Raw genomic sequence first — 16689 nt, forward strand, 5'->3', positions numbered from 1 at the left:
TTTGAGTTTTATTATGATTAGTGTTTTTTGGTTAATATGTTGAACTTCAACTTGTTTCTTTCTTTTTTTCTTCTTTTTTATATTATCTAAAGTTGTTTTTTTTATCCCTGAGCTTTGTTTGTAGTCAGTATTCTGTGTTGCTATGGCCCGAAGGCTATTACATTCATACACCTAAAGGCACAAAGATGGAAAAGATGGGGCGGGAATTATGAACCTCAACATGAAATTTGTTGGCAGGGGGGTGTCGGTAAGTGCTACCAAGAGCCTTATTTTTAGTGTTTTTAAATGGTAATAAAATTTTCTTTTCCTATTTATATATAATGTATCCAGGTATTTAAACCTATAAAAGAAAGATTAAACATATGTTTAAACGTATCCATCATATTATTTGTATACAGTGTACTTAAACCATTATAGGACCCTTTTATAGAGGCCGTGAGGGCTTTAGACGCGTAGAAGATCATAAGTTAGCAAAATTTCCATTAATATGAACAATACCACAAATATATGTGATATGAACAATATATGTAAATTGAATCAAAATTATAAGATTCAACTTTAAACAAATTAAGCTTTATTAATGAATTGTAATATAGGAACTAATACTATCAATAAAAGACAACCGAAAAAGATTACTTATAAACTGCATCATCTACTACTCGGGTGCTTGTCTTGTCTCAAAATATGTAAATGTGATCACGAAAAAACGCACCAGCAAAAACAGTAGATTTTTTCACGTGAAAGTAAAGAGCAACATTAAAGCTTAAATCAGACATTAATTCTTCTTTATATGAGGGTGGCCCCCCTCCTCAGCCCCTTATTCTTTACACTAAGTTTTATAGCGCTTTAAGAATATGTATTATTCCAATTTGGTGGCCCTTGAATTTGGGCAATTGTTAAATATTTGGGCAGTTATAATATTTAAAGCTATATTTGAAACTCCGTCTATTCTAGCCGAAACTCGGTAATAGCCGACTAATAATCCGTAATAGGGGTTGACATACTAGACGAGGTTAATACTATATGTAAACAATGGGCAAAGTTCACAAATTGCAGCCCTTCCCTGGGGACTGTGGGGGATTAAGTCATCCTCAAAGACATAGTTATTAGACTTTTAGATTATGCTGGACAAAATGGCTATTTCAAATTTTAATCGGGTGACTTTGAGGAAAAAAAGAGCGTGGGAGGAGGCCTAGTTGTCCTCCTATTTTTTGTCACTTAAAAAGGGCACTAGAAAATGTAATTTTCATTTGAATGAGCCCTCTCACGATATAATAGGACCAACCGATCGATGCGATCACACCTGGGAAGAAAATAAAAACAACAAAATGAAAACAAATAAACACGTATCCGTGATTTTTCTTCTGGCAAAAAATACAGAATTCCACATTTTTGCAGATAGGAGCTTAAAACCTACACAGTAGGATTCTCTGATATGATGAATTTGATAGTTTGATTTTCCTTAGGATTCTTTGACTTTTAGGGGATGTTTTCCGCTTTTTCCAAAATAAGGCAAATATTCTCAGGCTCGTAACTTTTGATGGGCAAGACTAAACTTAATCAAGCTTATATATTTGAAATCAGCATAAAAATACAATTATTTTGATGTATTTATTGTTGTGAAAATTCCATTTTGTATAGTTTCGGTTACTATTGAGCCGGGTCACTGCTTACTTAACTTCAAACTCAATGATTTTTGGACTTTCAGGATTTGGATAAAAAGACAATTCTTTTTATCGCTCCTTGCTTACAGAATGTTGCCAGAAAATGCTATCATACCAATGACTGAAGCTATCGGGCTGTAAATTACTAAACACTAAATTTTTTTAGCCAAGTAAGTTAGAAATTAATGTTCTGTTAGAGAATATTAAAATCAACTTCTACTTTGAAGGTCACAATAGTTGTATATACAAGAGAAAGGGCGGCCTAAAGACAACCCCTCTCAAAGTTTTTTGACAAAATATTTAAAAAAGGAAAATTAAGAAACTTAGTGTTTAAATACCCTATTCCTTAGCTTCAGAGGTAGGTAGGGTAATGTAAAGGATACGGCACTAGACCCTTAAAGTCCGAATCGGCGGTGCTGATCTCTGTCTCAAGGCCCTTCAGGAGAAAGTGATGGGAGCCAGCCATCTTCTGCTTTCAAAGACCCTTCCTGCTTACCTTCCTCAGATTTCTACAGTTACCCATGTAGAGCTTTGTCGACTCTGGCTGAATTAATAGAGTCTCACCACTGAACCCTGTCCAAAGCCAAATAATTTGCTACACCAAGATTCGAACCCTCGCCCTTCAGACAAGGGATTCCAAATCCAGTGCCTTACCTGTGGTATCCTTTTTTGGTAAACACTATAAAAATATCAAAATTTAGAAATATAAGACATGAATACTTTTCCAATAGCCTCAAAAACACTCTTCTCCGAAAATTAGTCTTAAACCGCTTCCTGTAAAACTGTGCTTATTTTTAAAATAGTTTACTCAAGTTTTCGGGATATTATAAAAATAGTAGAATTTAGGACATGAATATTCCAAAAGTCCCTTTTCAAAAGTGCCCTAACCCTCCTCTTGTTTTTTTTAATATTTAACTAATTATTTAGGTGGGAAACTATAAAAACACCAAAATAATGTTATTTAGCACATAAATATCAGTTTTAAGAGCGTCATAATCTCTCTACTTATTAAAATATTCTGACTACCCCTCTTGTAAAATTGTGGATTGTTTTTACCCTTGTTTACCGGCACGATATTTTTTTCAATATCTTATGAATAATTTTACCTGAAACTTTCTGGTTTGCATCTTTCAAAAGAACTTCGGTTTGATTAAGCTTCATCTGTAAATCTATTATTGTCGATTCCTTATTTATCATCTCCATTAGATATTCCTTTTTCAGATTCTCAACAGAAGCTGAAATTTCAGGGGTTGTACATTTCTTAAGGGGCATTTTGACTGTGTTGATAGAAAGAAATTCAGTTGAAGATGTAGTCTGGCTTTTTGTAGTTCCGTCTCTATCAATGAGGGATCTGGCGGATCCCTGTTTTAAAGTCAATGAATCATCTTCTGATTTTCTTGCATCTTCTCCCTCTTTGGTGTCGTCTCCTGGTTTCTCATATTGAAATTTATTCGATGCTTCGGAGTCATTGGTGAATCTCTGACTTGCCGAAATTTCTAAATCAGGCTCTATTAATACTATTCCGAACGGGCTCAACTGTGAATCTTCAGAATTACTACCTGATGGCTGATGAGTTAAGTCGCAACCTGTGTTTTTAGACTCAATGTCTATCTCATCACTGTTTTTTCTATTATTACTATCCTTTTGGTCAGAAACTAAGCCTTTAATTTGCTTCGATTCTTCCGATTTAGAGTTGTCAGTGGCAGAGCTTTCAGACAAGTCATCAAATGAAAATTCTCTGTTTTTGGCGTCTCTTCTGCCACGTAATAATGGAGAACCTAAAACTTTGTTTTTGAATCGTTGTCCTGGGCTTTCAGGAGACTTTGGTGGTTTACTTTTGAACCCTTCTGATTTATGTTTCATTTTAGGACTTTCCAATGTCTTTTTCTTTTCAACATCTTCCGGTGATTTTGATATATTAACAGTAAGCTTTTTATTTTTCGTCAATGAATCTCTTTTTGAGTTAGACTGTTTTTCATCATCAGTTGTATCATCTCTTTTGATTCTTACTTTGTCATCCTTAGTCTTTTTGAAAAATCCAAACATTTTTATAGTTATTTAAGACTATCAAATAAATTCAAAATTATCAAACATTCTCCATAAATGGATTTTTTGAAAAATATTTTCAAGAACTTGATAATTTCTAAGAAGCTTTGGAATTCCTAAATCCAAGCATAAATTATCAATAAGTTGAGATAACACTAATCACATATAGAGAACTGTTTAAGAGACACAAGAACAAAAATATCCACAAATACAAATGAAAACAAAATCATTCAGTTCATGGTAACAACTTAGTCCAATGTAAGATAAGTTGGCTTTGTCTACATGGCAAGCACAAAACGGGGAAAGAAAGACTGAATCGTTTTCTATCTTTTGCCAGTAGCTTTGGACAGGAAACAAAATTAGCCAACGTTGAGTATTGCAGAACCTAGAAAAAGCATCTCTCCTGTTGACGTACAGACACTAATGAGATTCTTGAGAAAAAGTTAGCCTGTTAATGATAAATACTGACACCTTAAAGGTTTTATCAAAATCCCATAAAACTTAAGATAAAAATTTATAAATCTTATTAAGGTAGCAAGACAAACTATTTTAATAATTAAGGCTGAAGATGTCTGAATTTTGCTTGGATCTGTAACTGATGAATTTAAAAACCATCACATTCAAATGAAAGTAAAGAGCTAAGAAAAATTGAAACTTAAAACAAACGTAAATTATCTTATATATTAGAAAAAACTGCTACCCCTCAACTCCCTACTCTTTACAATGGAGGTCGACCAGTTTTTAATATAGATAATGTTAGAGATTAATACACACACCCAAATAACCAAATATATGCATTCAATTAGAGGCCCCGAGGATTTACACTGTAATTTCACTAGTACTTTAATCAGAGCGTTTTTCTTTTCAATATATATTAAAAATAAAAATTGAACAAGTTTTCTAACTGAAAGTAAAAACAACTTTTAAAACTTAAAATGAACAGAAAATATTTCGCATATGAAGGGTTGTCTCCTCCTCAATACCTTGCTCTTTACACTAATGCTGTTACCACTTTTGAAAAAGCTTTCTATTCTAATTGTACGGTACTTGTGTTTCAGTGGCGAAATTGAGATAAACAGTCAATTTTTAGCATAAAGAGCAAGGTATTGATGATGGGGTAACCCTTCATGTACGGATAAATCTCTGTTTGTTTTTAGTGTTAATATTGCTCCCTACTTTTATTTAAAAACCTGTTTTTTAATTTAGCTTCTGATGCTTTGATCTGATGATGCATCAGATTCTGATCATTTGAAAAAGACTGTAATTTCCATTCGGCTTTTCGACCACTCCAGAAATACCCTGTTCCGTGAAAATGTATTCTCGAAAATCAAAACACGCTGGAAACCGCCCCCCGATAGCTCCCCGGAACATCTCCACATGTAAAATTGAGTTGCCAAAGAGAATGCAAGGCAATTAAAAAGAATTTCGCATAGGAAATATGTCAAATCCCCCCAGTATAAAATTTACCCTGGAAAATTTACGCCCTAAAAAATTTCCCTCCCCAAGGAAGATTTTCCTTATGAAAATCCACCCCAAGCACAAAATCTCCACCTCCCCCTAAAAATGTCTGTATTTTTCAATGACAAATACTACACATAAGCAATTTGCAAACTTCAAAACTTACAGGCCTATCTTCAAGGACTGTGGGGGTCATTTTACTCCTAAGGACCATAGTTATTTAAACTTTCAACTACACTGAACAAAATGGCTATCTCAAAAATTTTATCAGATAACTTAGGAGGAAAAAGGGCGTAAAACGGGAACCAATTTGCCTTTAACCTATTTGTCCATTAAAAGGGGCCCTGGAACTTTAAACTTTCGTTCGAATACACCCTCTCACAATTTCTTAGGACAATTATTTCGATACGACCACCCCTGAGAAAAAAAAAACAAAATAAACACAAATCCATGATCTTTCTTCTGGCAAAAATAGCAAAATTGCACATTTTTATATATAGGAGCTCAAAACTTGTACAGAAGGGCTTCTCTGATGCACCTAACCTAATGCTGTGATTTTCATTAAGGTTCCTTGAATTTTAGGGGATGTTTCCCCCACATTTCAAAAATCTAGCAAATCTCCACAGGGTCGAAAATTTTTTATGAGTAACCCTAAACTTGATGAATCTTGTATATTTAGAATCAGAATAACAAGCTAATTATTTTGATATATCTATTGATACCAAAATTTCTGGTTTTTAGAATTCCGGTTACTATTGAGCAGAGTTGCTCCTTACTTACAGTTCATTACCACAAACTGTCTGGTACCCAAATGCTACTTGAAAGTGTTTCATTTATCAATTTCCCTTTTAGACGTCCGGAACAAAAATTAGCCCTGTCTGTATTTGATATATGAAAGGTAATTTAATTTTGAACTTTTCGAACAATTGTGCTTTTTCGAAAAACATTTTGTTTTGGTTTTACAGCTAAAGACTTAGAAATGATTCACATTTGACAAAGAACTAGCTATTTCATACATAAGTGATAGAATTATTTTGAAATTATTCTCTTATCAAATTTTAATTCGTGAAATATTCCCTAAAAATAAAAGAACTAGTTAAACATTGGAAAATTAATTCATCATTTTTTTAAGATTATTTTTTGTGTAATCTCTTAAACATATTCCAGAAAGATGTTGTAAGAAAAAAAACCTATTGCTCACAGGTTTAGAGTGTGGGAGTCCCAGAACCCTCCCAGATAATACGGCTGTTTGGTTCATTCCTTTCCGTAACCCAAAAAACTTAATTTTTGCTCTGAAGTGTTTGAGACATGTAAAGGATCCTTTTTGGCACTGTAGCTAAGTACACATACACCCTGAAGAATTCAAAGCTTTAACTTTTACTATCGGTGGCTCATAGGGGTTGTTCAGCTAATGATTAATAATCTAGGAGCTTTGCCCAGCAAGTTCCGTTAATTTTATAACTATGTGATGTCTTCCAGCTTTCTTTACTTTAATGTAGTTTACAGGAATTCCAAAACAACTCATTCAACTAATAAAAAATTATGTAGTAATTCAAACTTTTTCAATTCCCTTAACTTACTGAGTAACTTAGGATACCTTCTTCCTTAGTATCTATCTATATAATTGACACTAGCGCAACATCAGAGAAAAACCGCTTATTTGAGTGCATTAATCTGCAAAAAGATGCAAAACCAAATATTAAGCGTGGTTGACTCTGATTTTGGGTTACTTTACTCCAGAACTCAAGGTCAATGGATGGAGCCAGCTGATTGACTTTATAATGACTCCTTCAATTACGAAAACTTTCTGAAAGCATTTTATTTTTTCTTACTTTTTTGGCTGCCTGTACAACCTTTCCTCTTAGTGTAAAAATCAAATTTGGAAATTTTAAAAGTAAGTTTAGAAAGCACAGTTGACTCTATATTTTATATTAAATAAAAAACAAGTTTTTTTAACTGCAAGTAAGGAGCGACACTAAAACTTAAAACGAACAGAAATTATTCCATTTCTGAAAGGGGTTGTCCCCTCCGCAACGCCTCGCTCTTTACGCTAAAGCTTGACTCTGTCTAACAACTCTACTTTTTAAAACAATAAAAAAATTTACCATAACTTTGCCGTAACTTTTCGACTAAACTTGATGAAACTTATATATTTAAAATCAGTATAAAAATGCTATCGTTTTCATGTAGCTATTGGTATTAAAATTCCGTTTTTAGAGTTTCGGTTACTATTGAGCCGGGTCACTCCTTACTACAGTTCGTTACCATGAACTGTTTGATTTTCACATCTGGGTCCTTATTCATTTGTATGAATGAAACATTTGTATGAATTGAGATGAAAAGTATTTCGTTGTGAAGCTTGAAGTATCACTGCGCAACTAGGAAAACGACTATGGGATTTCGATAATAACTGCCTAAGATATATTTTGAATATACATTGGACTGAGAGAATAAGAAATGATGAGATTTATATCATGACAAATCATACCCCCATCCTTGATGCCATTAGAAAGCGACGATGGATGTATTGGGGGCACATGATGCGAATGGGTGATGGAAGGCTACCTCATGACATATGGTGTTGGATACCCCCTGGCCTTCGCAAGCCAGGGAGACCCAAAATGACCGTTGGCAGGGTTTTAGAGAAGGAGGCGAAGCTGGCGAGGTCTTCGATGGAAGAGCTTTGGTCGAAGGCTCAGGACAGGTCGTTGTGGCGAACCACTGTTGCTGCTCTATGCGCCCTCAGGCGTGGGAGGACCAAAGTCTAAGTCTAAGTATATATATATATATATATATATATATATATATATATATATATATATATATATATATATATATATATATATATATATATATATATATATATATATATATATATATATATATATATATATATTCAGGGCAAACTGAGCTGTACGTTTTTTCCCTTGCTAAAAGAGGATTGCTTACCGTTTGAGTGCAAAGGAACAATAAAATTCTCTCTTTTTGAATGTCGTTGTAAAATCTTGGTTAAAAAGACCAACAAAAGTTCAGGAATACCTTGTTTTGTGTGGAATTATTGATAATCAAAAAACGAATGAAAACTGGTTGTGAGGACGCAGTAACTCTAATTTAGCTTATATAAAAATTAAGTAAAGAAAAAATCAATTGAAAGAAAGGAGCAACATTAAAGCTTAAGCGAACAGAAACTATTACGTATATGAGGGCGTCCCCTCTCCTCAATACATCGTTCTTTATGCTAAAGTTTGACTTCTGTCCCAAATTTCCAAATTCTTAACAGTTTCAGAATAACTACTAAAATAATTAGTGTTAGTAGTGACTGGCCCTTGGATTCCACAAGAACCATAGTGGGTATACTATTGGATCTACTAGCCCCTCGAGACGTTATTACACACACTTGGGTCTTACGCAATATTATAGTGCGCTTTTAACGGTGTATTACATTGTATACTACGTGATAGAGTTTGTTTACTTCAGGATTTCTTTTGGTTGTTACGTTATAGGGTCTGTTTACTTCAAGATATAGGTGCTTATTACGTAATAGGACTTTTTTGAGTCTGCTAGTTAAGCGAGGAAGTCCTGGTTGTAAGGTTTGTTTAGTTATGCAAATGATTTCTTTGGATGTCATGTAATAGGACTTCTCCAAATCATTGAACAAACAGAGACATTACATCATAGTTTCTTTGATTGTTTAAGAAATAACGAAAAGGGCCAAGAAAACCCTTCAGGGCCCCCACCAAATCATGAACAAAAACATAGACATTACAATATGTTTATTTATATTTATAAACCTAAGGGTGTAAGGAAATATCCTCCAGGGCCTTCCCAAGTGGGGACATGTTCCAAATTAGTCATGGCTATTTATACAAGTATGTTCTACTACCATGTTCTACTCTAGGACTCGTTAGAGTTCAGGGGCCCAGCCAAATCATTGAGCAAACATAGACATTACATCATAGTTTCTTTGATTGCTTAAGAAATAACCAAAAGGGCCAGGAAAAACCTTCAGGGCCCCCACCAAATCATGAACAAAACACAGACATTACAATATATTTTTTATATTTAAAAACCTAAGGGTATAAGGAAATATCCTTCAGGGCATTTCCAAATGGGAACATGGTCCAAATTAATCATGGCTATTCATATAGGTATGTTCTACTTTACACATAGTGTCTTTGTTTTTCAATGCTGGTAACATAGACAATGAAATTCCTTGCTATTTCCAGGAACAGGAGGGATCTTTTCAAACAGTTCGTGGTAACGAACTGTAGTAAGGAGCGACCCGGCTCAATAGTAACCAAAACTCTAAAAAATTGAATTTTGATATCAATAGCTACATCAAAAGAATCGAATTTTAATGCTAATGTTAAATATATAAGTTTCATCAAGTTTAGTCTTACCCATCAAAAGTTACAAGCCTGAGAAAATTTGCCTTATTTAGGAAAATAGGGGGAAACACCCCCTAAAAGTCGTAGGATCTTAACGAAAATGACACCATCAAATTCAAAGTATCAGAGAACCCTACTGTAGAATTTTCAAGCTCCTATCTACAAAAATGTGGATATTTGTATTTTTTGCCAGAAGACAAATCACGGGTGCGTGTTTATTTGTTTGTTTGTTCCCCAGGGGTCCTCGCATCGACCAAGTGGTCCTAGAATGTCGCAAGAGGGCTCATTATAAAGGAAATGAAAAGTTCTAGTGCCCTTTTTAAGTGACCAAAAAACTTGGAGGCCATCTAGGCCCCCTCCCACGCTCATTTTTTCCCAAAGTCAACGGATCCAAATTTTGGGATAGCCATTTTGTTCAGCATAGTCGAAAACCATAATAACTATGTCTTTGGGGATTACTTACTCCCCCACAATCCCTGGGGGAGGGGCTGCAAGTTACAAACTTTGACCAGTGTATTGGGAAGCGTACAGACGTTTTCAGGGGGATTTTATTTTGTTTGGGGGTGGGGCTGAGGAGAGGGGGCTATGTTGGAGGATCTTTCCTTGGAGGAATCTGTCATGGGGGAAGAAAAATTCAATGACAAGGGCGCAGGATTCTCTAGAATTACTATAAGAAAACAATGAAAAATAAACATGAAAACGTGTTTTTCAAATGAAAGGAAGAAGTAGCATTGAAACTTAAAACGAACAGAGATTATTACGCATATGAGGTGTTCTAAAAATACTTTAGCATAAAGCGCGAAGTATTTAGGAGGAGATAAATACCTTGCTCTTTATGCTAAAGTATTTTTAGTAATTTCAACTATTTATTCTACGGCATTTCTGATTCAGGGGTCATTCTTAAAGAATTGGGACAAAACTTAGGATTTAGTGTAAAGAGCGAGGTATTAACGAGGGTATAAACCCCCTCGTATACATAATAAAAATATAAGGTTATGAAAGTTTGTTACGTAAGTTAATTCTTAAGTTACGTATATTTTTTACTAATAAAAACGTTCGTTAGAAATTAAAAGTTCTAGTTGCCTTTTTAAGTAACCGAAAAATTGGAGGGCAACTAGGCCTCCTTCTCCACCCCTTATTTCTCAAAATCGTCTGATCAAAACTAAGAGAAAGCCATTTAGCCAAAAAAAGAATTAATATACAAATTTTATTTTAATAATTTATGTGCGGAGAGCCAAAACCAAACATGCATTAATTCAAAAACGTTCAGAAATTAAATAAAAAAAACTGATTTTTTAGCTGAAAGTAAGGAGCGACATTAAAACTTAAAACGAACAGAAATTACTCCGTATATGAAATGTGTTGTCCCCTCCGCAATCCCTCGCTCTTCACGCTAAAGTTTGACTCTTTGCCACAATTCTACTTATTAAAACAATTAAAAGCTTTAGCGTAAAGAGCGAGGTATTGGGGAGGGGACAACTCATTTCATATACGGATTAATTTCTGTTCGTTTTAAGTTTTAATGTCGCTCCTTACTTTCAGCTAAAAAAATTAGTTTTTTTTTATTTGATATACACTCTAGACGCCTATGCATTTTCTATAATTAATGGCTTGTTACTCTTCTAGCAGGGCAAACAAAGTATTTTCTCGCTATTTCCAGGAACAGAAGCGTCATATGATCCTGTATTGAGTTTCTAGGAACAATGGCTGGTTTTTCTTCTAGCAAAAGCGGGCAACTTTCTATTGTTCACCGGGGGCATAAAACTGGGTATTTAACGAGTATTTTATCAGTACAATTTTAGATTTCGAACATATAACTGGATTTTTAAAAAATAGATTCTTCTAGAAAATTGAAAATGAATTGTATTTCTGCCTATATACTGGAGAGTCTCTATGCATATGAAGGATACCCCTTGCCCCAACCATACACAGAGGCGAGATTATGCCCAAATTTCATTGCCCAAAAGGGCAAGGGCATGTGATAGCAGTGAGAACTTGGCCACTACTGTGCTCCCCCAGTCTTATGTTAGCAAGGGTGCCGGGCCTTCGTGAACTGCACCCCCCCATACAAGGCAAGAATGCGCTCCTTCAGTCCCCTAGCATGGAGAAAACGCACGCGGTTACCATGCAATATGGAGCTGCTTACCCTAGAAAGAGTAAAATTCTTTGACAAATTTCTGAAATGCTCGAATTTCATATTGCTCGAGAAGCTTATTTATTAAAAGTAAAAATGTATTTTTTCAGCGTGGGGAAGTAACTAGGATGTTTTGGGGGGCTTTTTGCTATCTCTATCGGGCGAGGCTTGATGGTATTGCCAATCCTAAGAAAAAGCTTTTTTCAGCTTAGTAAAGGGGCCCCTAGCCCCCCTGAAGAAATGGACTTTTCACTTTGCTTTCACGCTAGAAACAATGTATTTCCGCAAGGTGGATCCATTATTTTAGTGAATAACTCAATTTTTTGAATATAAGAAGTTTTTTACATATCGCTTTCGAGGGGGTAACCTGAACTTTCACATTTGGTATTTTTTTCAAGAAAGTCTAAGCATATGAAGAGTTTCTAGTAGCTTTTTACTGTTGAAAGGGGACCATGTCTCGAATAAGGTGGGATTTGAGGGCCCTAGTGTAGATTTTTTTTAGCTTAAAATCATATGTGTTCAAAGGGAATAACAATTATCACACTTTTTTCAGGGTGCACCTGAAAAGCCAGCGATAGAGGAGGTTGATGTCGAATCGGAATGGATCAAACAGTTACTGGTGGATTTCTTTGGCGCGCCACAATTGGATACAACCTCCTTATTCGTATGTAAATCCAGACACTTTTGAACTATAAAGAGGGGCTACCAAAGGGCTACTTTGCCCCCCTCAAGATATTGACTAATATTGTATTCTTTTTGAGCCATATATAGATTCTTTTTGAGGATGCTATCAAACGTGTTTCAATAGGCTTATAAACTCTTATTATTTCTTAGGTTCGCCTACCAACACTAGCATCATCCCAAGGGGCCTACGTCGAGGGCGGAATACCACTACAATCACAATATCGCTACAATCCATGCGACCCCAGGTGAAAGTGAAAGTGAGGAGGATTTTAGTGTGGGGAAGAACCCTATTAGTATACATTACCCCAATTCTTATTTTGACACCTTTGCGAAGAAGTTCGATCTCGATGCAGAATTTTAGACTCATTTTAAACCAATTACCATCTAGGGAGGTTGAGATGATACTGGAAGACACAGTACCCACCCCTTTTAGTGACATTGACGTGGAGGAAGCAGTACAAAGTGGTGCTGCCTCACCCCCTGTTTCACAAGCCTTCTTTTTATCCTATTCTGCATGGCGCAATATTTATGTTTTTAGGGCTGAGTTTGGGAACCCATTTAATACTCTTACAATTGTTAGTATTCATACAGATTTAGACAACATGCTACATTCTTATTTAAGCAAAATTTAAGCCCTTCTTTAAAAATAAATTCAGAAAGGGGAGGTAGAGACAGTGGTAAAGCATTCAACGCTCAAAAATTTTTTGAAATTAAAAGTTGGGTGAGTTTAACTCAAATTACCAACAAATGGAAATTCAGACGCTTCACCTGGACATAAATAATTGTAAGGGCGTTTTTCAAAGTGGGTGGGTGACGTTTTTAATAGCGTGGAGAATCATATTAAAAACGGGAGCGGGTCAGTAGTTGTGTTTATTGAAAATTTAGATTTAAATATCACAAAGTTTGAAAAAGAATTTGTTTTAAGAGACGGGAGAGGGAGGGGTGCAAAATATATTCCAGATTGAAGGGCATGTGGAAGTGTACAACGCTTTCACTTTGATACGGGGCTTAGAATACATAAAACATTCGGTCCTTGTTGCAGGGCACAAACTCTCGGTAATTGATGCCACTAATAGAAATTTTGACAATTTGGCAGTTAAAAGGGCTGGGGAGGGGGCAGAGTTTCCTAAAGTAGATTTTAACTGTTTCAAGGGGCAATATCCTGTAACACTTAAGGGGATAGACATTTTTGAGAGGGCTAATGAGCATTTAAAGATTAGGGTTTCATTGTTACAGTATGATACAAAGCATGAATAGGGTGAACTTACAGATAATAAGGGGGTTTTAAATTCAGTGAGGGCTCCGTCCATTGAATTGGTGAAATACTGGGTATGGCTTCTTTACGAACATCCCAAATACCCTGATTCAATTGGGCATTTATTTTCAATTCTACACATTAGTTGGATTTTTAGTCAAAAGAAGAGGGAAATCTTACGTCATTATTGCCCAATATGCCCTTTAAGATTCTATAGAGAGTTAGAATTAAAACACAACTTAAGGCACTGTAAGTGTCATGGGTACCAATCCTATGTACCAAGTACCAAGGAGACGGTTTTGTGTGACAATGGAACCTTTCATTTCAAGAAATTTCAAAATTCGCTGCTGTAGAGTGAAAAGGTGGCTTTAGACATCAAGGGCAAACTTATGGATGTGTGCGATTCAGCAAACTTAAATTGTTTTGAAAAACATGAAGCCATTGACGCAAAGAAACTCGATTAATATCGTGCAATTGGTAGAGGTATTTAAAACAATGGTTGGGGAGGATTGTGCTGGCACCGCTATGGTTGCACTTATTAAATCAGCAAGTAAGTTGATTACACGGCTGTGCAACGTAACCATTCCAATGACTCTATCACCAGAGGACAAGCTGGCAATTGAAAATAAATAAGTGTTTTGAGTTTGCAAGGGAAAAATTGTTCATGGTAGTGGGGAAACGCCAGTCCGGTACCATGATCGCTTAGGCAGTCCAATTTTATCGGGAGAGTAACTTCCATGGATTGGAATATAAATCTTGAAATTTAAATGTTAAGCAGCAATATTTTCTTCTGGTTTACATGCATAATTCCAACTAAGATTCAAAATTCATATTACCAGAGCTTGCACGTTTGCAGAAAGGTGAAGTCGCGGAAAGCGTAAATCTTACAATTTAAATGTTAAGCAGCAATATTTTCTGCTGGTTTACATGCACAATTCCAACTATGATTTGAAATTCATATTACCAGAGTTGGTACGTTTGCAGAAGGGTGAAGTTGAAGAAAGCGTAAGGGTAGATGGGTCTTTTGCATATAACATCATACTCCAATCATCTGAGAAGTTGCTACTCTTAAGATTCAAATCGAAAACAATTCAAAATGGTAATATATACTTAAACGAAATTCGTTTTCTAGGTTCCTATAAGTTTTTCCCCAAATCCTTAAGTCAATTGATTCAAGTACAAAATATTGATGATTTTAATAGTTTCCCCCTCTTTAAACCGCGCTTTCCAGATAATGTATGTATGATTTATCAGCGAGTAGAGTGAATATACCCGCATATTCTCGTACTGCAAACATACCTCTAGGCTGCGTGAGGGAAAATTTCCTCCCGTCGAAGCGTTTTATGATTCACTTCACGATCGTTAATGCACCACTGCGGACTATGAATTTGCTAAGAATGTTTGGGCCGATGGATGTAAAAATGGTGTAAAAATGGGAAGATTAACGTGAAATGTGCCTTTTAAGTGATGTATTGACGTTGTTGTTTATTTTCCATAAACACACGGAAAAAATATAAGAAATTTGGGCTCAATTTGGCTTATTATTTTTCTGCTCCTAATCTGGTGATTGATTAAATTTTTAATCCATCTTTATTTTTCCATCTTTATTCTTCCATTTATTTGTCCATCTTTAACAGCAATAAAAAACAGGTCTGATCACCGACATGGATCAGCACCTATTTGTACAGAGACCCGTGAGGAAGGAGGATGTTTATCACTGGGATCGTATTGTGGAAACTTACCCGACTGGAAAACGTACCATTGAAAAGTCAAATGCGATTTTTTTGGATATGAACTCTCTTAATACATCGGCAATGTCTCACTACTATTTCCTGTCTAGGAATTACAAATTACTGGACAATCCTTGTGATGAAAGTTTTCCCGACATTGCTACTGTTAAGGACAATGAACCACAAGGATGTTTTTCCAAAATTGAAGATGAGGTTCAATTGGAACTTCATGCCTCGGTAAAAGATTTTGTTTTGCCGTGCATAAATTGACCGGTGCCTCATAAATTTGCTCTGATGAAAGACATTGTGCAGAACAACTTTTGCGGAAACTTTTCATAATAAGAATGGACCCTGAATAACTCTACGATCCTGAGACCATTCTTCAATTGATTCATCTAAATCACCAGCTATTTGCCACAAGTTTGGTTCAATAATAATAAACATGTCAAGTCCACGTATGAATTTTAAGCTTAGCTCAAAAGTCTTTATTTTACCCTAGTACTCTTGCCACAGACTATAGCCACATTAGATGGTTTTAATTTTTTAAAAGCATTTTATCACAATTTTGAATTGTTGTCGTTAAAAGTGATGTTTTACCAGACATTTAAGCTCTCTAAAGAAATAATCTGAATGAAGTTTTAAATTGATACATATTACTCGTCTCTCTGTCAAAACACAACTAACTTAACCTTACCTAACCTCAATCCGTTGAATAAATACCAGAAAAGACAAAGCATAAAATACATATTTCTTAATATATAAATAGCTGAAATTTTATAAAAATTTAATTTTATGTAAATATATTTCAATAACGTAGTACAGTTATTTATATATTAAAAAAATTTGTATTTTATTTATATCTTTTTTTTATATTTATCCAACGAACTGAGGTTAGGTAAAGTTATGTTAGTTGTGTTTTGACAGTGAGAACAATAATATGTATCAATTTTAAACTTCATTCAGGTCATTTCTTTAGAGAGCTTCAATATCTGGCAAAATAATTTATAATCGCGATAAAATATATTTAGAAAATCAAAACTATCTAATATGGCTATAGTCTGTGGCAAGAGTCCTATGGTAAAATAAGGGCTATTGCACCAGGCTCATCAGGCTAATAATAAACCCTATGTTTACATTCTATTGGATCTCATTCAAAACAAACCCGAGGATTTTTGTGTGATAACAGATATTTTTGACATGGAAATTACCGCATATCTGCCAGTGAACAGTAAAAAAGGGTCATTAGTTGCCATCATGAAGCTGAAGAAACTACATGAACACAGACATTTATTTTCACTCCTATGTAATTCAAACCGAGGCTTAGGAAGGG

General features: G+C 35.1%; 1 protein-coding gene across 3 annotated transcripts in view; it reads right to left on the reverse strand.

Annotated features, from left to right (window-relative positions):
* The window catches only part of LOC136025346 (kinectin-like), a 159654-nt gene that overhangs the window by 133484 nt on the left and 9481 nt on the right, over positions 1-16689 (reverse strand). Inside the window, exon 1 of one of the 3 annotated variants that reach the window (XR_010617076.1) lies at positions 2771-4027. The exons of 1 other annotated variant lie outside the window; for it this stretch is intronic. Coding sequence is in view for 1 of the 2 variants with exons in the window: in XM_065701272.1 (XP_065557344.1) it covers positions 2771-3710 (940 nt within the window). In the remaining variant the exon portion in view is untranslated. Of the gene's footprint in view, positions 1-2770; positions 4028-16689 lie in introns of those variants that run through there. One more of the 3 variants, XM_065701272.1, reaches the window with a different exon arrangement.

This window comes from Artemia franciscana, chromosome 3 (assembly GCF_032884065.1).
Source record: "Artemia franciscana chromosome 3, ASM3288406v1, whole genome shotgun sequence".
In the NCBI taxonomy this organism is placed as follows: domain Eukaryota; kingdom Metazoa; phylum Arthropoda; class Branchiopoda; order Anostraca; family Artemiidae; genus Artemia; species Artemia franciscana.